Here is a 25,995-nt window from a genome sequence, read left to right on the forward strand (position 1 = left end):
AACTGTTTGTTGTGTAGTAGTAGTATGCTAACTGTGCTGCGTAAACACTGCTGTAATGAGTAATGTGCATATTCCTTTTTTTATAATACTGTTCATATCAGTATGTTGTGGACAATAAATGGTATTACCAGCTGGAAGGGGAAATCGGGCGAGGAACTTTTACGTGCAGTAACTTTCTCCATGACCTTGTTTGGTATGAGAATCATGTTTGAGTTGGATGTTGCTGCTTGGTGGTGGGTTATCTGCCTTCCCTTGTCACCTAGTGGCGGGCCTCTTGCTACTTATTACCGGCACAGTGTGGGCAAGCCATGAATTTCAAAAGTTGGCTGCCTGCTTTTGACCGGATGTCACCCGTCACATGATCAAGTGGTGACCACAGCTAAGGAGAATCTAGAAGTAAAAAGTTGTTACTTTGCTGGAGGTATAAGTAGGGACCCCAGCAAGCCAGTGACAGTCTACTAGCTACTGGAGTCGCATGCCGCTGTGTTCATGCTGCTCTGACCGCCGCCAAGCCGCCGAGCCGAAGTTTGCAGAATGTGTGTGCTGCCCGAAGTGGTGCCTATTGACTACTTGTTATTTATACTGTAAATATTTTGTGCTTGAAAATTATGTTATAATACAGTAAAATCAACTTAAGTATTAAAAAACAACAAAACCTCTATCAATGTTAGTAATTTGCTTTTAACTTTTCAGAATGTGCCTAAGAATATTTTAAATTCCTTGAAAAAATTAGATTGTACAAAATAGTTCAGCATGATTAAGTGATGTTTTTTTAATCTCACAGAATTTTTGTGTTTGTTGGTTGGGCATGTATAAGTCGAAACCTCTTGGGCAATGGTTGCTCCACATGTTTACACCTTTGGAATTTTTTTTTTTTCCTCTAAGAGGCATATTATCAGCTCTAATTTAAGAAAATGTTTTTCAGCACCACTGCAAAAAAAAACTCCATCTGTGGTGTTGTAGTGATAATATTCGTAACTGTTTTCTAGGATTTAACAAATATGGACTGATTGTGAAATGAGAAAAATTCTCTCATACTATGCACACGCAAGCAGAGACCTGTCTCAAGGTCAACTAATGCATCATTCATTGCAATTAATTTGGTTTTTGGCCAATGAAAGTTGAAAACTCAGCTTTATTTTTTAGTGTGATAGAAATGCTTATAGCATGACCAATGACTGGTTAAGTTGATAAGTGATCAAAAAATAAAATATTTTCACTGGTGTAGCACTCAATTCCACATGACATAAAACATCTAATGCATATCAACTTGGAAGGAATCATAAAACAGAAAATTTCTACACTGGAAATAGTTCAATTTTTTGTTTCAAAGAATATGCAAATGGGATGTGAAGTTTGTGCAGAACCAGAAAAAGTTACATTTCAGGTACACATTTTAAATATAAGTGGTAGCTTTTAATCCTTGTACGAGATCTTGCTTACGTTATTTACTACAAAAGCAAGGATGCACCTAGAGAATGAAAGCCTCGTTCACCTCAAGTGTCCGTTCTCTACATGCAAAATAGTGAATTGTAGTGCTTTCCGTAATGTTGCATACAAGTGGTGACTCATTTCATAACACACACACACACAAAATGAAATTGTGCTCCCTTGGTATTTAAGATTCATTGTACAGCAGTTTATAGTACAGTTATTTTCAAACACATGTTTTAACCACTAGATGGTAAAAAATATTGTTTTTCGAGATTTTATGGAATGCTTTGTAGTAAGAGACACTACTAAGAAATCTTAGCAAAATTTTGCACATTTGAAAGCCTATGTAATATGTAAGGTAAACAGACTTTGTCATTACATAGTGGGGTCATGGTGGTGATACAATCAGATCACTTGCTGCTTAAAGCGAAGTAGGAACTGCGGTGGACATAATCATGTATCCTGCATCTGTTTATTCTTTAAATCAGTCATCTCCTCTCATCACACGTTTTTACCTCTAGCAAAGACCTAATAGTTAAAACTTTTCAATAATGGAAAATTTATAGAGTTGTTGTCCTTTATTCTGTAGAAGGTAAAGGTAAACCATTGCAGGATCAACCGTCCATCGGAACATCGTGTGGTCTATGGCTTCCTCACCATGGGACTACATGATGTCCCCATGTATAAAACCGAGTTGTAAGGGCTGATCGTCAAGGTAACAAAAGGTTTGCTCAGTAGATGTATGTCATAATATTGAAAATATTTTCTATTAAAATTGTATTTTATACCAATACATCTACTGAAGCACCTAACAGGTAAAAGTAGGAGTTTACTTGATTTTTGAAGAGAGAAAGTAAAAACTTAAGAGGTAATTGTGGGTTCTGAACCCCCAAGGCATCGATGGAGTTTCCGAATTTGAGTTATGCTAGGGGTTTTATAAAACCTGTTATTGCCCAATTAATGTGATGTATTAGTGGGCACTGCCACTAAGGATCCCTTTTGGAGCATAGAAATGTATAAATTAACATTGGTATATCCAGTGGTGGATCCATGATTTTGGTTTGGGAGGGGCTTGAGGGAGGGCCCTCTTGAGCCCTGTGGCCCCTCCACCCCCCCACTAGGTACATCACCATCACTTAAAGTATGAGGGATCATTCAGTGTGATTGCTGTCAACAGACTATTGCATTAAGGCATCATTTAACTTGTAAATTCTTGTTTGGAGAATCATTTTGGAAGCAGAACTCTATTTATTACTAGCAACAAACTAAGATGTTAAACCTATTAAGCAGAAAATTGTTTTTAAAAGTATTGTTTTGTTAAAAAAAAAATTAACCATTATCTGGAATGACATACCTATCTGAGATGTGTAAACTAAAAGATTTTTGTATCCACTACATGCTAACATATTACTGCAGGCATCTTTAATACTATTTTTAATTTTTGCATATCTTTAGAATATTATAATTAGTGAAACAAATTAGTGTGGGGAGCACACGACGTTTCTAGCCTAAAATTTGCAGCATAATTGTAAATATACTTGGATAATGCTTAAAACTATGCAAGTAAACATTAACTTTACATAATACAGCTAGCTATAATACCAACCATAGAATAAAGAGTACCTAGTTTGTTTCGTCATAGACATATACAGCAAATATTATAGCAGAACAATATAGGAAAGTTATTAAAAAATGGGAGATTCGTTACGTTTTCTAGCGGCAGGGCCAGGTCTTTCTTAGCACATTTTGATAAAGGTATTTTGGCCTATATAATACTTTTTTTCCTAGTTTTCTGCAATTATTTTTATTTATTGTAGCTGGACTAGTTCGTACAAAGTTTGGTGGTAACAATTACAATTGAGGCGGTCTACGTAAAAAGGGCACTTTGGCTATATGTGTGTTCTGAGAAAAATGGATTTTAATATTTCACTGTTAATTTAAATATTGTTATGTTTGTTACCAATTGTACAGTATCTCAAGCAATGGATAACACAGGTTTCTTATACTAAATAATCTTATTATATGTTGATAAATATTATATTTAATAATATATCAAATAGTTTTAAATTGCATGTTATGAGCCCTTTTTACGTAGAACATATTACATTAGATATGTAAATGCCATTAAGTAGATTTACTATTGTACTAGATCTAAATGATAATTTCCTTACGTTTAAAATAAAAGTGTTTGTGTTATAATCATATTGTCTGTTACATTATTAATTTTAGCTTATAATAAAAATGCAAAAATAAATGCAATTTGTGTGCTTAGTAACAATAAATACTTTACTGTTCTGATTGTTGTTGCTGACTGTGACAGTTACGACATATTAAAAATACAATAAAGATCTTAAAATAAAAAAAAATTACTTTGTCGAACATAAGTAATAATAACAACTTAATAACTTAAAAAACAACCCCATCTTACTACTTCATTATACATGTTTTTTTTGACATTTTTGAAAAATTCAATAGAGTTGTATAGTCTGTACCACATAAGGTTTCCAGATTTTGAAAGATGCTTATCAACCCCATTGTGTTGACCTTTAATCCCTAGGAGTTTCTTGGAAAAACCCAGACTTTGCAATCCTGTTTACAGTCCGTTTTCTCAGAAGAGAACTGTCACAATCTGGAAACATTATGTGGTACAAACTATAGGCTTATTTACAAAGGGATCTAACATAAATCTTTAAAGTAAGACTTTTTTAATGTTGGAAACATTACTGATTATTGCAGTCTTTGGAACTTTTAGCAATGATTTATCATGCCAACAATAAAGTCTTTGTCATCCTCACTCAAAAAACAAAACAGGCTTTTCACATCATCTTCGTTGACCTCTGGCCATAAGCATTTTTGAAGTCTCCAGTAGCAGGTTTCCAGATACGGAAGACATCAAAGAGTTCAGTGTAGGTCTGAGAACATAAAATTGCACCATTCCTCTGGTATTTGATAATCACATACTTCATGATGGTGAAAGAAAATTTGTGTGTGGAAATAGGCTTGGTGTAGAAAAACTGTGACAGATATTTGTCCCAATCTTTCAGCAAACCCCTATCCATAATAACCTCAAATGGCGAAGGACTTATTCGGCATGTGACCATAGATTCAAGATAAGGCTTTGCACTACCAATCACTTCCTTTTTCTTGATTTTCTTCCTGATCAATCCGAAATTGCGGTCACACTGAGAAACGCTGTGCCCCCGAACAGGAAACATAATATGTACAATATTCACATTATGCACCTTGGCAAACCAGGCTGAAAATTTTGCCACAGTCATGTTTCTGTTCTGTCTTCCAGCTGCATCAGAGAGGAAAACTATTGTAGATACAAGAGCAAACTTACGTAACTGTTTCTTCCGGCAATCGTACAAAAAAGACACAACAGAATTAGGGTTTTTCTTTCCATCACACTCAGTAAAACAGTAGCAATAACTGGAATCATCATTGAAAACATGTACGTTAAAGCAGTACAGCCAAAACATTCTTTTATAAAACTGAGTATTTACATTCAATTTTCGAATGCGATAGTTCTGAGCATAATCAAACTATTATAAGAAGTGAATGGTCTTCTTTGCATTTATTTTTGTAGTTGTCACGCAACTGTTTACGTTTTTGAACTTTCCTTTTGTGCAATTCAAAGAGTGGACGACATGGATCACTGGAGTCATTATTCAGCTTGATTTTGCATTCTTCACAATAATCACATACACCCGTCTTTGGTTTACGCACACTGTATGGAAAACGTGTTTTGAAGTACTCATATTAAGTCTTATACGTCATCCCCAAAGGTTTACTACATTTTTCTTTGTAGTACTTCTTAAACATGTCATATAAATCTTTTGTAGTGAGGAGTGTATTGTCAAAATACATGTTACTTTTTTCTTTACAATAGTGACTTTCATCATGAGGTAACATACTAAGATGTACACCCATCATTTCAATCACATCATCAGATATATTTCTAGGTCGATTATTGTGAGTGCCTCTCTTCTCTTCGAAAGATTCATTCAATAATAGTTTTTTCTGAATAACTCTTAGACGTTTCACAGATACTTGATACAAACTTAAAAGAAATTTACGGCATACTTGTATCCTGCAACCACTTACAACAATAACATATATCCAACTGTGGTCCTGCGGCTTTTTTTGGTTTACAGTCTTCCTCTTAGGTTCTGCTGCAACCTCCATGCATTTTCCCAAAAAAGAATCTTGAAAACATTTTGATTGACCATTATAAAACGAATCATACATATTTACCTGTGCTTCAAAACCCATCCTCTCATAACACTTCTTTTGACAACAGTCAGAAACAAATGTGAAGTTTTTGTCACACACAATTTTCCCTGAAGAGCAAACATAACCTTCTCCTCGAGCACGTTTCTTTTTCACTTCCTCATGATGTTTGTTCTTTTGTTTATTAACAATCTTCCTTTTTCTTACAGATGTGCAATCACACTCTACCGTATTCTCATTACACCCATTCATCTTAAAAACTACGTGAAATAAATCTAACTTGCAAGACACATTGCTTCACAACATAAACAAGAACTTTAAATAAAACCATAGAACAGTGTACTGTCATGATGTTGCACATCTTACTACAAACATGTGTACCTACCAACTTCAGTTTTTAACATATTCAGTTAATTTACTATTATGCTAAACAACATGGAGAGAAAATTAGTTCTGCTTAAAAAGGGCACATAGACTAGTGTGTTTGCACGTCTTACTATAAAAAGGTGTACCAACTTCAGTTTTCTTGATATCCAGTTGAAAATTTTACTACATATGCTTAACAACATAGCGGAATAGAAAATGAATTCTGCTTAAAAAGGGCACTTACACCAATGTGCCCCTTTTACGTCGACCGCCTCAATTACGATGTTGCTAACTTCTTGAAGTCGTTCATGGTATTATGTGCAGAGATAAGTAAATGGACAAGATGGAACATTACCGATACTTCTTGAAGCTGGCATTCACTAAGCAATAAGGCGCCTATGTAGCTGAGTAATTGTTTTTATGAACAGCTGTTTTAATCAACAAACACACACGTGTTGTTATACTTCTAAGGGCCCACAATAATATCTCGTTTTTTAACAATGAATCCATCCAACAGTTATTAACATTTGATGCGTAACACTGTGATGTGTCCCGGCAACAGCGTACAGTGCTGGGGTGGCTTGAGGGGGGATGTGGCGTCCTCAGTCGGCAATCCACCATGCAGAGAGGGGCTGGTCCTCTTGCGAGGCTTTGATCAAGGAAGAGGAGGGAGGGAAAGCTCCTAGAGCGATATCCTCGAAAGGCCACTCCAGGGGAAGAGGGATGCTAGAGCGAAATCCCGAAGGCCGCTCCAGCGAGGGATTCCAGAGCGTAATCCCGAAGGCCGCTCCATGGCTTGTCGCCCAGTGACCCGCGACATATTTATGACTCTCGGGATGCTCCCAACACGAGTGGAAGCCTGCTCCTTCCCTGAGTAATGACACAATGAATTCCACTTATTTGCATTCTGCAGCAGGCGCCATCTATCGGCGCTGGGTGCAACACCATCTTATAGGATACGAGCGTAGTCATAGAGATTTAGGTAAAAAATACCCTGCGATGTCGGGGCAGCCATGTTTGTTTCAGGGATTAGCATGTAGCACTCGCACAAGGTGGCCGAGGCCAAATGCAGGACACGACAACTGCTTTTTCAATACCATCTGATTACATTTGGTCCTACGGTATTGCGACATTGTCTATTGCATCTTAAATATCATATAGATAGCAACTAATAGAGCCGATAAAAATAGTATTTCACTAAAATAATCAAACACAATTTTTTATTGTGAAAGGTGACGCCGTCCCCGTTGCCTGATCTGAATTTTACGTGAATTTAAACTGTTTAATTAATTTTGGGTCTCAAGGGCGGGGTTCCTGGCCTCGTGGCTGCAGGCAGGGACGCGTCGACAAAGGACCCCCCGGGCTGTTATGGCCTCCCAGGACGCCTTATTAATAAAACACACACATATTTTTAGCTGTTTTATTCCATCGCACATTTTACACGTTACACGCTCACGTAACTGGCAGCTTCATCGTCGACCTAAGCTCCGCGCACGCCACCCTCTATTGGCGGACTTGTTACGGCCACACGGTAACCCGGTGGCAAGTACGTGGATAGGGGGTCGTTCCCGGCGACTTGCGAGTGGGGTGCTCAGGCGCACGATAACCTGTTCCGGCCTATGTGAAAGTCCGCGGACGCAGCGTGAAATGCGTGGGCGATAGGTCCCGCAAAATTACTTACGATAACACACTACACTATAGTCACTGTGGTTAGTCCCGCACAGATGGGTATACAAAGTCGGCTACTCCGCGTGGTGGCTGGGGCCACGTTACGCTGGGTACGGGCGCGGCGGACTCCGGCAGGATATCACACGCACGACCGTGGCACGTCCCAGTTAATGACTCGTCGTTACATTTAGGTACGCGTTTGGCGCAGTGCCGCCCCGCGTGGGCAAAGAACTATTCCCCGAGAGGGGATTTCACTGGCGTGAGGCGCAGGTGCCACGAGGGGTCACCTAATTGATTACGTATCACACGAAAAAGCCCGCTGGCGGGCTACACATTATATTAAAGGACCGTGCGAAATCGCGAACGGCCGATTCGGGCCGACCGGGGAGCTGAGTTAAACGGTTTGACTATATTTACCTATTGCAGAGACTGGTGATGTTGGCGCGAAAGTTGAGAGCTCCCCGTGCATGGGCTGCCGGCCCTGGCGAGTGCTGGATGGCGACTGACTAACCTCCCTGGCCGCCGGGGCCAGGGAGGGGGGAAATTCCGCGGGAAACTGCGGAGCGCGGGAAGATGATTTCGGCCAGTTTTGTGAATGATAACACTTTATAAAATGATTATTAAATTAACATTAATTATTAATGATACATGAAAATTTGGGGCGGTTTTAATTAAGTCACACACTACGTTATTGAAATTAGGCTGAAGGCCGCAAGGTGAACACTCACAAAGGTATTAATACAAATCCACACATGAGTGACCCGGGCACTCCTACGTCGCACTTCCTTTGCACGGGGTTGTTAATTAAAAGTGATGTGGTCATTAATGTGTGTTGAATTTACAATGTTCTGGAATTGTGTTGTCCGGTGGATTAGGGCATGGGCTTTGATTCTACCCATGTTCCGCGGCGCTCGCCTGACTCGGGTGGGCCATGGCTAGGGGCACATTCCGTTAGCGGGGTCGGATACTGGTGGTTGTAGGTCGGGCTTTAGGGTTGCCTTCGTTCGGAAGACGTCAGATTTACTTGTATAAATATGTTTTTTAGTGTATTTATTAGGTATAAGAAAGACACAATATTATTTATAACAACTGTATTTATTATTTGTAACTAAGGCTAATCTTCTACATACAATTTTAATGAATGTAATAAAAATACATATACTGTATTAATAACATTTATGATTATCATTGATATTCAATATAAACTCTGATTTCACTTATAAATTATATGTAAAACTACTGAAACTAGTAACTGACTTAGCAATAATGGATATACCGACAAGCTACATATAATTATAATAGGTACATATATATTTACCGAAAATAACAATTTACATACTATGCCTCTACATCATTAATTATAAATGTGACATTTATAATGTAACTGAAGTGGTTTTACATATTGGTACAGTTTACAAAGCAATTTTTTTTTTGCATTCACTTTAAAGTTTGTATTAGAATTTTGAAATTCTTATTTATTATGGCACAAATCTTGGTTTACATAATCAGTGCATCGGTAAATAATGCTCAGCTGATTCAAAAATAAAAATAAAAATTGCATGTGTTCCTTACGAATGAAGCATTCATCTTGCAGTCGGAAAAAAAACACTGAGCATCTTAGGCCTGGGGCAGGTAGCAGGTGGTCTGCTTCTCGACAAGCACCCACCGGGGAGATGGAAACAGCTAGTTTGATTGCGACTTTGTTGGTGCTGTTTCGTCCCTCTGCCACTCTTGAGCACTGCACCAGAGTGCTAAGGGAGGAAAGCAATAACGCTGGGTCGCATAGTGTTCTCCTTGCCGCACCAGCGATCCCCATCCCATCGGTGGAGCATGTCGTGCGCAGGGAGGTTCGCTTACAGGGCAACCAGATGGGGGGATATGATGGGCAGTGGGGCGATGGGGGCGGCATAGGGCACGATGACCTCAGCTTCCTTCTCCTTCAGTTCGACCTTCTTGGTGTCGGCCGGCGTGGCGGCATCCACGGGCTCGTACTGGGAGTACTTGATGGTGGCCTTGGCGGGAGCCGGGGCGACCACGGTGTAGGGAGCGATAGGGGCGATAGGGGCAATAGGAGCGATGGGGGCAGCATAGGGGACGATGGGAGCAATAGGGGCAGCGAGGGGAGCGATGGGGGCGGCGATGGGGACGGTGTAGGGGACGACGATCTCGCTCTCCTTCTCCTTCAGCTCGATCTTCTTGGTGTCGGCCGGCGTGGCGGCGTCGACGGGCTCGGCCTCGGTGTAGCGCACCGTCGCCTTGACCGCCGCCGGCAGCACGGCAGGGTACAGCACGCTGCGCTTCCTGCGTGTCTCGGGGGCGGCGGCTGCGGCGGCCGCCGCCTCCTCGTACTTCTTCTGGAAGTCGGCGCGCGCGGCCACCACCTGCGAGGAACAGTGTGGGCGTTACCGCAGCTCTCGGGGATTAAAAATAACGATGTCGTTGCTGCAATGTTACATACCAATATTACACACCATTTTGTAACTTATAATATTTCTGTGTCTAATGTATTCTACAAATAACATGATGTGTACAATTTTAAATGATAAAATTTTATCATATTTTCTATAAACCTAATCTTGTAATTGTGTATTAGATGAGTAAATTGTTGATAGAGCAATAAAAAACTTTGCCATCACAATGGATAATTATATAGATAAATCTAGTTATCTAGTTATCATACAGTTAGTAAATATAAAACATTAAAAATTTTAAAACCATGGATTACAATTGATTGGATTAAGTCGAGTAGATTAAGAGATCAAATTTGCCGCACTACTGAAGATACAGCAGTGGTGAAGGGGAAACTTAGTTTTTTTTTTTTTTTTTTTTTTTTTTTTTGCTAATCAGTGGCTAACCAGAGTGACTTCATCATTAGAACAGACGCCCGCCACATGGACTAATACCTCCATTGTTTTCTGTTTCGTCATAGCCCACTATTCTATTATCAAGTTTATTGGAAGGTGAATTCTCAACACACCTGAATACTTGCCTTCGTGTAACTTAGTTTTTTTTCTTAGTAAGTTGAAAAAACGTGCGAATTTAAAGCTTAACATAAATATATCGAGTTAAATAACAAAGATACTTTATATGTTAATAGCGAGAAAGATATTTGAAAATTGCAGCAAGTATCTTTGGTACGTCACTTGATACTACGTACCTACCTAATGCTTTTCGACAGGTTCTGATTTTAAAGTTCCTGTTATTATTGAGGCAAGCTATTTGCGAGCACCGTAATTACATTTGAAGTTAAAAAAAAAAAAATCCCAATTTATGCTGTAATTAAAATTGCGATGCGACAGCAAAATATCGCGTTATTGTGAACTACGATTTTTACCTGTGCAACAACCAAGAATAAACGATTGCACATAAAAATGTTTCTTGCAGTTACACCCACCAAACATATGGTAGCCATCAATGCTAGCAGGTTTTTGAAACCAATATGTTTGAGAAAAATTTGTTTAAATCAAATATAACATTCAGATGTAAATATAGCATTTAAATTTAGTAAAAAAAAACTCTTGAAAACACAATAATAATTTAATACCACTGCATATATTTAACCATCTATTGAAAACAAATTTCTGACTTGCATTTCAGTAACGCTACGCTAGCAAAGCGATGGAAACAGAACATATTTCTAATGGTGAAGTTAGTTGTGGTTGCCATTTTTGTCGCCTTGACATCATAGATGTGTCAAACGTGTTTGCTTGGAAAAGTTACCCGACACCACTATCGCGTTATAGTGATTCCAATGTTAACATGAAGGAATGTTGAAAAGGGTTTGTGCAGTGTAGGTTTCCCTTTGGATTAGCCTACAGTCCACAGGGACGAAAACCACAACCACAACCCGAACAGTTCCGAAGTTTAAGAAGTAAATTGTTATGTTAGGTTGGTTTGGTCAGAGTAATAAATGTTTTTTTTCTTCCTCTGGGAGGTTAGGTTATGTAACTAAAACGAAAGGTTGGTTAGGTTCGGTTATGTAACTAAAATGAACAGTTGGTTAGGTTAGGTTAGCATTATTTAAAATACTCCATGATCGTAAAATATATAAATCCTTGCAATAAGGTGGTTATTTTTCCATGAGCGATCTGCCAACTCTGGTAACTTCGGAACCATTTCGGGTGTGACTCTCATCCCTTCCCCCGCTTCCCGATGGGAGGGTGAAGGCTCAACAGTGCTGCCAACCTCAGCGGTGTCCATGACGGGAGCGGGCCCGGCGACGGAGGGCACAGCCGGTGCCTCGGGCAGGTTGTTGGCGCCGACGACGCGGTAGCCGCCATCGTCGGCCACGTAGTCGACCGTCACCAGCTTGCTCGTGGGGTCCACGTAGCTGTAGCGGCCCCTCACCACGCCGTCCAGGGTCTTGGTCTCCACGCGAGCCTGCGGGGGGGACACGAGATAAGGCCTGTTACACGATGGCACGCAGATGGAGACGGATCTTTACGGATTAGCCCGGCAATGCTGAGCTCTTCCGATTTACGTTTCTCCGCGCAACCAACAGAAGCCAGAGTACTTGGCCATGTTTGTTTGTCTTCTAAATACCTTAAAAAGGGTTTAAATTACAAAAATATCTTACTTATTTGTATTATTTGTTTAAATGCTGTCCATATTATGATTTAGAAGCATAATATGTGTTTCAAATTAAATTAATATTTCACAATTTTAAAATGCCATCTCATTGGTTGCCAGTTGTTACATTTCCGTGCAGTGTGGAAGCAGCAGACGCGATAGTGAAATGTTCCAAATGTCTAAGAGATGCCTCGCTGTGACGTGCTCCAAGTCGCTTTCCACATCGCGATAACCGTGTTCCAACACCGGAAAAATCCGGTACGTTATTTGTAAGAAATTCAAGTGCGAATTACCTTTTCCGATTCTGCGAAATAAGTTATGTGAACGTAAACTGACACTGTAAAACTAAACGCACTTTAAAAATTAACTATTTATTACTTTATCTCCCTCCCCCCGCCCCCCCCCCCCCCACACACACATACATGCACTGATTGTTCAAATAAATGTAATATGAAAATACTGAACATTACACACGCGTGTTTGGTTGGTAGCATACGCAGACAGGCGAATTAGAGAAAACAAACCTACATATCTCATGAGAACTACGTGAAAACTTTACGTAGAAATACAATTTTTTTTTTTTTTTCACAACGATTCATTAGAGACAGCCAGAGTTTGGTTTCTTGTTTTAAAAAAATTAAGATTGCCCCAAGTAATCAAGATGAGATAAATGCATAAATGCATGGCTGAGAAATTGATACAATTAATACGACGTAAATATTACAATATTGTCACTTTACACAAAGTATTTTTGGTAATAATAGATATTTTTTTTGTAAAATGTGCTAACAAATTGTATTTTGCATTTTATTTTTATTGATTCATTTTAGCATTGTAAATATGTAAGGTAAAATATAAGACATTCTTCTCTCACACAAGAGTAAAATATAAATTATATTTTTATTGATTTTTTTTTCCGAAGCTGCTGCCGTTATATTTTTTTTTTACAAGTTGCAGCCATCTTCAAGGGCAATCAACAGCAATTGCGCTTGGAGATCCCTGCAACAAGGAACGATGAGTTTGTTAGTTTATTCGTATGTCGAAAGAAAAAAAAAAAAAAAAAAAAAAACCAGTATCAATGAAGTTTGAAATCAGCGTTGTTAAAATCCGAATGGACGATGTTTAAGTAATGCGATGAAGAGGATTGTTGAAATTCGATGACGGATGTTTGACTCTGCAGGTGTGGTAGGTTTGTTACGGTCGCCGGGCTCGGCCCCGGCCCCACGGGAGACCTAAGATGCACATCAAGTTCTGCACATTCCCGATTACACCCGAACAATTCACCTTCGGCCAACTTCGGGATTTGTTTTATTTTTTGCGCAGGGAAAAATGAATTCAAATATTAAAAGTGGTCGGTTAGGTTAGCTACATTAAAACACTATGGACGGTTAGTTAGGTTAGTATAGCTACATTAAAATAAACAGATAAATATAAATACAGTAGAGTCCCGTTAATCCGAACTAATTGGGACCGATCCCTGTTCGGATTAGCGAAAATTCGGATTAGGCGGAATTTTCTTATATAATGCCATTTATGGTCTTTATGAGGCGTGGGCTATTTAACATCTGATGTTTCAAATATTAAAGATCAGACACAAAACACACCTTTATTATTTAGCGTATTTAGCATAATATAAATACGTAAATATTTAAGTACTATGTACGTAATCATATATATTTTTTTTTTAGTTGAAGGAGAAATAGATAAATCATAATTTTTTTATGTACATGTTAATAAACGTAAGACATTACTTGAAAAAGAACTTGTTTTTCTTTGCTTTTCAAGGTTCGTAATTGTTATAAAAATATTTCTTTTTTCGTCCTAGCCCTGTTCGGATTAGGCGGATTTTCGGATTAGCGGGGTTCGGATTAGCGGGACTCTACTGTATATATAAATAAAGCCGAGGATTGTCCGGGTGTAATCGGGCAGGGACAGAACTTGATGGACATCTTGGGCTTCCCTTCGGCCCGCACGGACCGGGCCGCTGGCGCGCTACCTGCAGGTCCCCGGCGGTGGCGAAGGTGAACTGCCCCAGCTCGTCCTGCGCGTGGAACTGGCTGGACACGGGCCCCACCACGACGGGAGCCACGTGGTAGGCCAGCGGCGCGTAGGGCAGCACCAGCTGCGAGGCGGCGCACGCCAGCGAGGCGCAGATGACTGCCTGCCGAGGAAACAAACCAACCAACCCCTCGTCAGCCACCCGTCCAGAGACCACACTCAAGCTCACGAGATTCCCCCCACCAGCAGTTCTCTCGGGCGTGGATCCCCCCCCCCCCCCCTCAAACCTAGAGGACTGTAAGACGTAAAATTAAAAAAAAAAAATCCTATATTTTACAGAAAAAAATTGCTTTGTTGATAGCGCTTCTGAGCTCGCAATAACTGCCCATTACTATAAGACTCAAAAGCTTGTGACGTTGCAATTACTACAGGAGGAGACGGAGTAATGTTGCGTGCGCTGCACAGAGTGATGGATACTATCATACCAGTCTTCGGAATGAATAGAGGATCTGTTGGTTTTCTGCTGATTCGCTGTAGCGCTGAGCTTGCAAGATTTAATGAAAGAAGGACTTCCGCAAAAGTAATGAAATTGGTTGAAACAGTAGATATATTGGGATGTAAAAACTAAGAGCTAAAATGACCAAATCGATCTGGTCATCTTGACTAATTCTATTACAAAGACCAGATAAAATTTTTGATCACCTGCCTGGTTCTTTCGAAAATGAAAAAGCTGCGAATAGTGGTGCATATCCTCCAGATTTATCGCTGATTATTAAAGCAAGGGAAAACTTTTCTGTAAATTATCCATGTAAGCCAAAATATGGGGAATATACAACATACAAGCACCCCATCCAGAGATGACTTTTTTTTTTGGTTAACCCGAAGTGCAAAACTCTCGGGTTGAGCTTACCCCCTCCCATCACGGGAATTACCAACAAATCGTAATGTAACTAGCTTTATAGAATTTACATTTTTCCACACTGGACTAATTAAAATAATTTATTGTAGATCATTATTTAATGAGTGCAAATCCAACGCAAATATTTAAGGGTTTTCTTATGTAATGTTTTCATTATTAGGGTGATAGAACATCCATATTAAATTATTTGAAGTCTACAAAATATATTTTTAAGATGTTGAAATGTGAGGAAAATATTTTTTTTTTGTAGTGTAGAAGGCATAGGTCAAGCAGCACAGGTGCTCTAGGGGAGACATAGGCTCATACATCGAATGTTGGTGGGCTTTGCACAGGCTTTCAAAAATAAGTATTTTTTATATTATGCGCAGCATATTATCCTGCTTCATTAAAACTGTCAGATCAAATTGCACATATAAACGAATTATGACATAAAATAAAAACACATTAACACAAGACATACATGATACACATCAATGCGACAACACAACACATAGCATGTTAACCAATTTGTTACTTTGGTTTTCACAAAAATTTTAAACAGAAACTAAAATAGTGTATACAAAATAAATATTTAGATTACAAAAGTTTTACCAATGAATATTTGTAGATCATTCAAAATGAGTTATAATTTTTTACACATTTTATAGTTACTAAAGATTTTTAAAGTGTCACTAATACTGTAATTGCAAATTGTAATTCTTAATCCAAACCGAGTCATATCTGAATCCAACAAAAATGGTAATAAAATGTATATAATAAAAAGTGCATCAATAATCGAACGTCTAATAAATAGAAAATGCAAATGGGTTGTATAGGAATGTAGCACATTAAAAATAATTTAAATGCCTGAAATTTTTATATATTAATTTAAGAACTTTTCTGCATACTTTCAATTCTATTCTAATTAAAATCATTTGATGCAGAGAAAGTTTTAAATTTATTAAGACCTAAATATCTTCATGTTGCTACATGTTGGTTAAAAAAAGCTTGGCATCAATATAACTCGAATGTCTTAAAAGAGGACACCACGTTTAATGTCATTACTTACTATTGATAATTATCATTAATTAAATTACTTTCTTGACTAAAGGTTATACATCGTAATTCAGAGACGTTTGTTAACTGCGGAACACCTAATACCATGAAATTGCATTTGCAAATTTGACTGAAAAGAGTCTATTTGTAAGATAATTAAAACATATATACCACGCATTGCTTGACGAGGCCTAAAACTGATAATTTATTAATCATAAGATTATGTTGGAAAGTATCAAAGGCTTTGCTCATGTTGAAATAAATAGAATATTTTATTTACATCTGGATTTAAACACACATATATTTAAAAAAAAAAAGTGTGTTAAAGACGATATATCTGATTGAACATTATGTGGTTTTACAGAAATAATATTTTCAGGAATAAAATAAATGTGCCTATAAATATTTCTTCGTCAAAAACTTCTAAAATACTACAAAACAAAGGTTTCTGACTAGAATTTAACCGTCAATAATACTTCAAGAAAATATACTTATACCAATAAATGGTTTAACACACAACCACTCACTGACTGATGCACACTTAATTAAAATATTTTTGTACAAAAGCAATTTTTTTTAAATGTTTTAAACGTTTGTTTGAGCTTTATTTATAACATGATGGAATGATAATTCTACAGTTACTAAAAACTAAAACGGTAAAAAAACAAAAAAAAATATATTTTTGCAAAACTCCGTTCCCCCGGAGAAACCCCCGGAATGGCCACCGCATGGGGAGCCCAAGAAAAGAAACGGGCTCCCCATTTGGAAGCCACCTGGTAGGTTTTTTTCTGTTCCACCCACCGTTTCTTTTGGTAGCCTGACTTGTTGCAAGGGATTGTATTCATACCAGAAAAATGCCACCATTTAGTCTGGGCAATCCGCCTTGGAGGAGCCGGGGCGCGAACCCGGGTCCTACAAGTCACAAGGCAGGCGCTCTACCCCAGAACCAGAGTGGTAGAGCGGATACTTGCAGTCTTCTTAACACTGACATGATGTTATTCCACGAGTTTACTGTAGTTTCGTGTGTCATTAACACGTGCAGTAACATTTAACCTCGGTAACGAACAAATTTATGTGTTCTTATGTTGTTCGTTCAGCATGAATTATGTAATTTCATAGCAGTGAAATATAATTTGTATAACAAGCCTGGCAATTTTTTAATTGATTTCCTGCAAACAAACTTACAGTCCCGCTGTAAAATAATTATATAGAAATATAGACTACGGTAGTAAAAACATGTGTCGATAGTAAAGTTATTTTGAAATAAATGTTAGATCTTAAAAGAGTGTGTTCAATTAAAATATGAGCGTACTTACAAGCATGAAGTTATTGTATAAACATTTTATATATTTGGTTTTAAAGCCACAGAAAAGTTAACTTTTGGCTTTCTTTTGTTTTACCGTCTTAATGGGCCCACCTCGTCAGGGGTGTATGTGTGTTAGTGAGGCGGGATGATAAGTGCGACGCTCGCTGGTATTTCCAGCGCGGTATAGCCTCTAAGCGCAAGTCTCTGAACTGGCGCGCATTCGTCTCGTCGTCACAGGATAACTGTGAAATTTGAGCGGTGACCGTAACATTATATGGCGGAGAAATGAAGATAAAGGTGTTATGCAAGCCCCTTAAATGCTTTCAAGAATATGTACTGATTGTTTTATGCCTTAAGATTACTCTGAAAATACGCGTTTTAGGCATTTTAACGCTTCTAAAAATACAGTTTAAAAACTTAATCCGAAATTAAAAGTACTTTTCGGCCCTCAGCGAACTCTTAAATGCTATTCGTAAATAGGCCCCACTCGGATATCTTGAGTAGTTTTGAAATCGCGTTGTTTTTCCTGAAGCTCTGCACACCGTATGTGTGCCCAGGTAGGCGGGGCCCTTAACTTCCGCAGATAATGCTAGGAAGCTATTCAAACAACTAAATATTGTAGGTACTGGGGCAACACGAAGCAAAAATATTAACACTATTTTGTAGTGATACAGTAAATTGAAAAAACAACGGCTATACAGAGACGCACAGGTGAACCCAGCGAAGTCAATAAACAGTGTAGACAGCAAAGACGAACACCGTAAGCAACAGTTGAGCGAAATAAACAGATATTTTAAAACCACAACGATGATAGCGCAGACTAACACAGTATATGATTCCTAAGAGAACAGTTGCGACGTTTCTGGAAAGAGATCTATTCCCTTCTTAAGGCACAAATAGACTGAGGTTTGTCATGACATACAGTTTAATGAGTAATGGTGTATGTCCGAAACTACATCTATAATTAATTTACCTAGTATTTAAAATGATGCTTGTCAGTGGAAATTTTATTTAATTAACTACACTGAATTTGTTGATATTCACATAGATACTGACTTTCTTTAAACCGATATGTGTTTTGTTTGTTTTTTGTGTATATTTGTTTTCACTTCTGTTAACAGGCAGAGAAGTTTATTCAAAAGAGGAACCTGTTTCTGTAAAAATAAGTGTCAAAAGCTTAGTAAAAAAAGGGGGGGGGGAAGTAAGGTTGCCAGATTTATTTAGACAAAGAATTTTATTTTACAAATATTACAATGGCAGGAATTTCAACAAGTACTTAAGGGATCGTCAACTAACCTAAAAATTTATTTTCAAGCATTATCTTTGTAAAAGAGTTTTACGGAGGAGTTACGGAGGAGGGACTGGCTTCTGCCCCCCCCCCCCCCTTCCACAAATACTGTCTACACCCATGGTAAATGTGTACACAAAATCACATCTAGTTACACGCTATACTCAAAAGACGTGAATTAAAATTTTTCGAGACCGTAATTGTCAATTTATCGTTTTTATTGTTTTTTTTATTTTAAACCATTACTCTAAAAGCGACTCGCTGACATAGAAGTTTCACATGAAACCAACGGCTGTGAGTCTCGATACAGCCCCACCGATTTTTTTCTAGAAAATTGGTAGGATGGTTCCGTACTGCAGGTCTTGGCTAATTCCTGTCACACTGTAGCTCTACTGTGGCGTCGTGTTTTGCCGTCTGCATTGACCTCGCTATTAATATGTTTACATACAAGCACGCATTTCAGAATAAGAAGAAACATAATATCGGAATTATTCTATTACCCTGGTAAACATACATAAAAATGATTTTAAGGCTTTCATAAATTAATATTCTGAAATATTTTCACTTAACCAGCACATTACAATATTTCTTAATTTTTCTTAGTCATTGAGGCAGTTTAAATATAGGTCTAATTTCACAACTACCTAATCAGTAAAACTTAAACAGCAAACGTAAATCATTCTCAAGATACGTATAACAAATATTACTACGTATTCACAGTTCACAGGTTGGAAAAAGTTGTGATTGTTTTTATCTATTAATAATGACAATTGTTTTTTTCTGTACATCAATATGTTTAAAAACTCTTCTAATGGTTATCACAGCACATGCTAAAAACATAATACTGGAATCACAATACCCTGTAGCATCCCCAACATGACAAAAACAACACCACAGCCATTAAGAAGTAAGGTAGTAGTGCAGTCAGCCCACGAAAAGCGAACCCCAATAGCCCATCAGAAACATAATGTGGGTATTATTAATGATGTAGTAACGAAAAAATGTTTTTTTTTTTTGTGAAATCATTAATACTTAAGTTTATTTTATTGTTCTTTTGATAGACATTACATAAAATAAACTCAATTGAATTGCCACCTCAGTAGTATAGATGACTACACACCTGATGGTGATAATCTGTCGTGGCATTTTAAACATATGATATAAATAATGCAATATTTTACATACCTAACCGTCGGTTGTCAAGGAATTGTGATTTTCGGTCACTAGATTGCATTTCATTTCAACTAGTGACCTGGAGTTAAAACATTAGTTAGAATCACAAGACTTTGTATGCTGCTTATTTATACAAATTTTTTCTAAGATAATAGACATAATTTACTCATGTTCGAGTATGAGGACTGTATGGTCACGTTTTAACTTATGGTAGTTTTAGTCGCCCCCCGGTGGAATTCTTTGATTATGGCAGTCTTCCAGTATTGCAGTCTTCCGTCGCCCCATGTCAAAACAGTAGGAAAAGTGCCATAATTCAAAACTACCATATTTTTTATTTTTTCAAATCGCGGTAATAAGTATACAGTGCTGCTTCCTACAACCCATTTTCGGAAATACTTGTTTCTATTAGTGCGCGATCTGTTGAGTTGATTTATGACTGGAATTACAGAAAGTAACCGGTCAGAAGTGCTATCTGTAGCCTTTTAAGTTAACCTGGGAAACAGCTAGTGGGTTAACAGCGCTACCTAGCTATGTATCCTATACACCACTTCGAGAACAAAGCACCTGTACTCATTCCATGGAGGGTGTAAGAAAATATGGTAGAATTCCGCCTCGTCCTTTTAACTTATGGCAGGTTTCCGTTATGGTACTTTTCCGCCTTTTTCGAAGAGACCAGCCAGGCGGAATAAATCTATTGTGGTAGTCTTCCGATATGGTAGTCTTCCGCGCCCCCAGAGGAGGTCGCGGCAGGCGGCGGTCGACGACTCACCAGGACCTTCATGGCTGTTGGCGACGGCGTCCTGAAGAGAGGGGGGGAGAGGGTGTTGGCAGACCGCGGCTCGCAGGCACCAAGATGACGGCTACAGCCGGCCCGCGCCGCTTATATAGCCGGGTCCCCACGAGTCTCAGGCGGCGACCTTGGAGGGCCTCTCCGGATCCCCATTCCTACCCCCCCCCCCTCCACCCCACCTCCAACGACCCCGCCCTCCGATACACCTCGCACCCGCCGCCACGCCTGGACAACGATCCGGCAAGGGCCGCACTCCTTATTTATTTTTGGAGACATGCGTTTGAAACTTCAGATATTTGTAAGTTTGTACAACTTTATCACAACCACTGGCGGACCCAGAGGGGTGTGGGGGGGGGGGAAGGGGGGGGGGGGCATAGCGGCATGGCCTGAACCCGGAATATATATTTAATTTTCTCCTAATTCCTTGCCATAGTTTCTCCAAAACATACGTAAGTGTTATTTCACTGCAGTGCTATTGATAACAGGACGTTTTTGAGCTACAAATAAAACCAAACTAAATATTTTTTTTAAATTTTAAATGTGCCAATATTGTATTAGAAAATTTAATTTGGCCCTCCCCTGACCTTCATTCTGGATCCGCCCTTGAATTCACAACAAAATAGTGTTCGTAGTAATACTGGGTTCGGGTTCTTACCCGAGAATTCATGCCTCGCTGAGCAGTAGTTCTGCGGCCGACATGACGTACCGAGCGATCGACGCTCAAGAATCTTAATCATTGCGGTTCGTGAGCGAAGACCAGCAACATGCTCCGACGTGATCGATCTCCGCGCTCCAGCAGGGTGGCCACTAAAGAGACAGCCTGAGATCGCTCTATTGCCGTGTCGCTCACCAGCTCGGCTAGGAGGCCAGGAACTATCAGGAGATTGCACGTTGGGACTTGCTGGAAGAGGCCATTTTATTATTTTACCTCGCCATCGCCATGATAAAATATTCGAAACTTCGCGGGGAATAAAAAGGTGCTTAGTCACGCGTGACGACGGAAGATAAGCATTTTTATTTTTGACGTGACAACGTCTAATAAATCGATGAACGCCGGCTGCACGAACGAAAAAGTGTCCCGTTACGCTCATTGTTCCTTTACGCTGTGTCCCGTTACGCTCATTGTTCCGTTAAGCTGTGTTCCGTTACGCTGTCGGCGAGTGCAGTAATAATATGTTATGTTGCAATTGACTAAAAAATTATGGTGATTCATATAATGGATATATATTTTACTAAACTTTATTTATATGAAAACTTGTTCATAATTATATTTAAACTTTATAGCTAAACGCCAGTTTTTAAAATTAATTACAAGTCATCTACACGTGAACTGTTTCGTCGACTGTTTATAAAGTGAAGTGAAAAGTTAATGTGGTTTTCATTGCTTATTACAACAACAATTTCGGCAATAAAGGTTAATTATTCTTGCATTTTAAAAATCTGATTACTAGTATAATATTTATTTTTTTTATTATTAAAATAAAAATGATTCAATTTTATTCATAAAAGTATGCAATCATTTCATCAATGTTTTGTTACGACGTTGTCACGTTAAACTATCGTCCGTAAACCGACTTTACAGACAACCAATTTTTTTCCCCATCGTTAATAACCCCGCCTACCTGGGCACACGTACGGTGGGCAGAACTTAAAAAGAAACCACGTGATTTGAACACTGCTCAAGATATGCGAGTGGTGTCTGTTTGCGAAAAGCATTTAAGACTACGCTGCGAGCGAATGAGAGTTCTGTTTCAGAACTACGTTTTTTTTTTAAAGTGTATTTTCAGAAGAGAATGCACGGTAGTGATTCTCGAAAGCACTCAAGGGACTTGCATTACACCTTTGTCTTCGTTTATCTGTCATATTATGTTGCGGTCAACCGCTCAAATCTCTTAGTCGCCCTGTGCACGATGGTGAAGACTGCGCCAGTCCACATCACAGCTTTGCGCTTAGAGGCGATGCCGCACTTACACCGACTCACTAACACAAACACTAACACCCCTGGCTAGGCGGGTGCCTTAAGCAAAGTCACTGCCGTAAGTGGTTTAGAGCTATTTCTGCAATGCTGCCAACGCTAAACACAACGCGGATAATCAGCTGAACGATAAGCAGCTTCATGCTGTATCCACGTTCGTAATGCGTGGAAGGCCACCCCGCGAGGCCATTATATAATTTATTAATTTATTTTATAGTTTTTTTAAAACCGAATTTTAAAAGAAAATTTACTTTCACACTTGAATAAATTCTCAGGGAACAGCAAACTTTTAGAATTCCAACCTTTACAAGTAGAAATTTAAGTAATTGTTTTGCTTGAAGAGACTGAACATTAGAAATTTTTGGTTTTTATTTAACTGTTTTATAGAACTTTGTTCTTAAGTCAATTATTTGATGATTTCTTTAAAAACCTGGCGCAAATACACATATCCTGATGTATGAAAGACATGCTTTAAAGTAACACGTGTGCAAACTGTTTGGGAACACGATTCCTTGTTGCTTCTGTGAGCGAGGGTTTGTCGGGATGTAATGGGGAGGAAACACGTTTTATTTTACCCCACTAAGTATTACTAAGTATAATCCTTATAAAATAGTCCATGAGCACAGGGCCGGTGCAAGGTAAATTGGCGCCCTAGGCGAAAAACCTTAATTCCACCCCCCTCCCCCCACCGGACACCCCAAAAAAAAAATTTTCCTTGCCTCAAAATACATCACGTAAGCCTAAGATTTTGTCAACAATCAAATGTAAGCAGACTTGTGTATTTTTTTTTTTTTTTACTTTTTTACTTATTACAAATCATAAACAGGTCACCGTGGACTTTAGATAATTACTTATACCAATATAAACATTCCAAACTGTTACAAAAATCCATTTTCCTCTAGTTTCAATAATCGTTAAACATGTTGTATGAGCTGTTGTGTGTCGTGCTGCGCCGCCCCCAGCTACTTGGCGCCCTGGGCGGTTGCCTAGTTCGCCTGCATGGACGCGCCGGCCCTGCGATGAGCAGCTATTTTGCTATGGTTTTCTTATTTTCATGTTCGGCGTGGAAGGGAAGGGTCCGGACCGCGCGGGATTGGCCGAGGATCCGCCCACTGAGCCGGCGGGGCGGCGTCTCCGCGGGGCGAAGGACCTTGAGGTGGTCGACTCCAGGCGCCGGCAAGGTCACGGCACAAGCCACCGCGACGACGCGACGCCAGGAACAGACGACCGCTCTCTCTATATCCTTTGAATATATATATACTGTATAGAAGTCGCGAGTGGATAGGATTTACTCTACGTTTTTCAGGAGCGTATGATGAGCAGCTTGGGAACTTCACCGCTGCAGTGCGCTGCCGTAACGCCCTGTATCGTCTTAGTTGTTATTTACACGTTAGAGCGCAGCTCTGTCGCCCGCTGTCATTCCCCGCACCCTCCACCCATCATTCACTGAAGCTCAAGGTCGTTCAACGGGAGGGGGAAGGGGTGTTTGAAGAGTTCGACACTTGTCCGCTAGGGACCACCACAAGTCGATGCCCTAGAGATGGTGGCGATTGCGGCGGTGAATTAACCAACTACCTCAAAACCGTATTAGAAATTTTAACCTGGGCTGGCGACTTCTATACAGTATACATATTCAAAGCTATATCGGGGTCTCTTTTCCAGAACCCCCCCTCCTTCACCCGTCGTCCCTCCAGTCGCTGGCGCGCGGTCTACCCGTGCGTCGCGCGCGGGGAAGCCGGGAGATCACGCGGCCAGTAGCGGATCCAGAGGGGGAGGGGGGGGGGGCTAAAGGGGCTCAAGCCCCCCTCCAAAAGCATCTGGGTCCACTATTGTTTTAGTGTTTGCCTTGATAAAGTCTAGCCTCAGCTGGGTCAAGCCCCTCCCAAACCAAAATCCTGGATCCGCCACTGCACGTGGCTCAACTACCGACGATAAAGCTTTTGAGTCACCGTGCTTCATTCACGAGCCAAAAAAATGATTGAAACAGAAATAAAGTGGACGAATTATTTAAGAAATTATGTGAAAAGTTATTTGTGTGTGTGTATATATATAAACATACATACATACATACATACATACATAAATGTATATATACACATTTTTTTAATGTATTGCATTCACATAGGGCATGCATACTAAGCATTTTTCTAAAACAAAACTCAGTTTTTTTATGGTAATAAATTGTGAGCCCCTGCTTGTTTAGAGATTCTGTTTTGCTTATTTCTCGTATTACTCGGATTATCCGGATTTTAGAATGTTCGGATTGGCACCTGTGATCCCAATTAGCCTGGATGAAGAAGGTTTAACTATTCGTATTTACTTGTTCTAAAAGTAGAAATCCATACCCGGGTCTCGAACCCGGAACCCATCGTGTTGAAACACGGCGTGCCGCCGACAACGCTACACTTCGGTATTAATGTGTTTCACTGTCAACTATTTGACATTTAATTTTTTTTTATGTTCTTTAGTAACGAATTCGCCCGGGCACACATACGGTGTGCAGAGCTTAAGAAAAATTCAAGCAATTAAAAAAAAAAAAAAAATTGCTCAACATATCGGAGTGGTGTCTGTTTACGAAAAGCATTCAAAAATACGCTGAGGTTGGATGTTTTGTTTTACTGTTACGTTTTTTAAAAAAAAAGGTGTAATTTTTGAAGAGTGAAAATGGCTAATACGAGTGTTTTCAGAATATAATTCAGGCATGAAACGCCCGGTACATTACACGTTTATCTTCTTTTCTCGGTCACATGATGTCATGGTCACCACTCGAATGTCATAGTTGTCCCGTGCACGAAAGTACTGCGTGCCAGGTCGGAGCCTTGCGCTTAGAGGCGATACCGCGCTAGAAGCACCAGCGAGCGTCGCACCTATCATCCAGCCTCGCCTGCGCAGATACACCCCTGACGAGGCGGGACTCCTAACGGGTCTAGTTCTCAGCTCCAGTTAACCAGTTCTCCAGTTGCGGTCTTCCACCTTCAAGGTCAGCTGGAGGTCTCCCCGCACCACGCCCCGTTGCGACACTGTCTCTCCACCCCCCTACCGCGCGTCTACCGTCTTGAGTTACGCCCTTCCTCAATCATCCCCCCCCCTTTTTTTATTTACATCCTCGCACACTTCATCGAACACGTTCGCCTCAGCAAACGAGACTACTTATGAACAACTAAACCTCATTATACTTTCACGTCGAAGGCTTGCTTACGGAATTTTTAATAAGGTACTAATGTTTTTTTTTTTTCAACAA

At 39.5% G+C, this 25,995-nt stretch overlaps 1 protein-coding gene across 1 annotated transcript; it reads right to left on the reverse strand.

Moving 5' to 3' along the window:
• Positions 1–7,453: 7,453 nt before the first annotated feature.
• LOC134537629 (calphotin-like) lies at positions 7,454–20,841 on the reverse strand. The gene is made up of 4 exons (XM_063378289.1): positions 20,759–20,841; positions 14,267–14,431; positions 11,887–12,081; positions 7,454–10,082 (listed from the first exon to the last, which is right to left on the reverse strand). The coding sequence occupies exons 1-4, from the start codon at positions 20,768–20,770 to the stop codon at positions 9,555–9,557; spliced, it is 900 nt and encodes a 299-aa protein (XP_063234359.1). The 5' UTR covers positions 20,771–20,841; the 3' UTR covers positions 7,454–9,554.
• Between the last annotated feature and the right edge of the window lie 5,154 nt (positions 20,842–25,995).

The sequence above is a fragment of the Bacillus rossius genome, chromosome 12 (genome assembly GCF_032445375.1).
Source record: "Bacillus rossius redtenbacheri isolate Brsri chromosome 12, Brsri_v3, whole genome shotgun sequence".
Classification (NCBI taxonomy): domain Eukaryota; kingdom Metazoa; phylum Arthropoda; class Insecta; order Phasmatodea; family Bacillidae; genus Bacillus; species Bacillus rossius.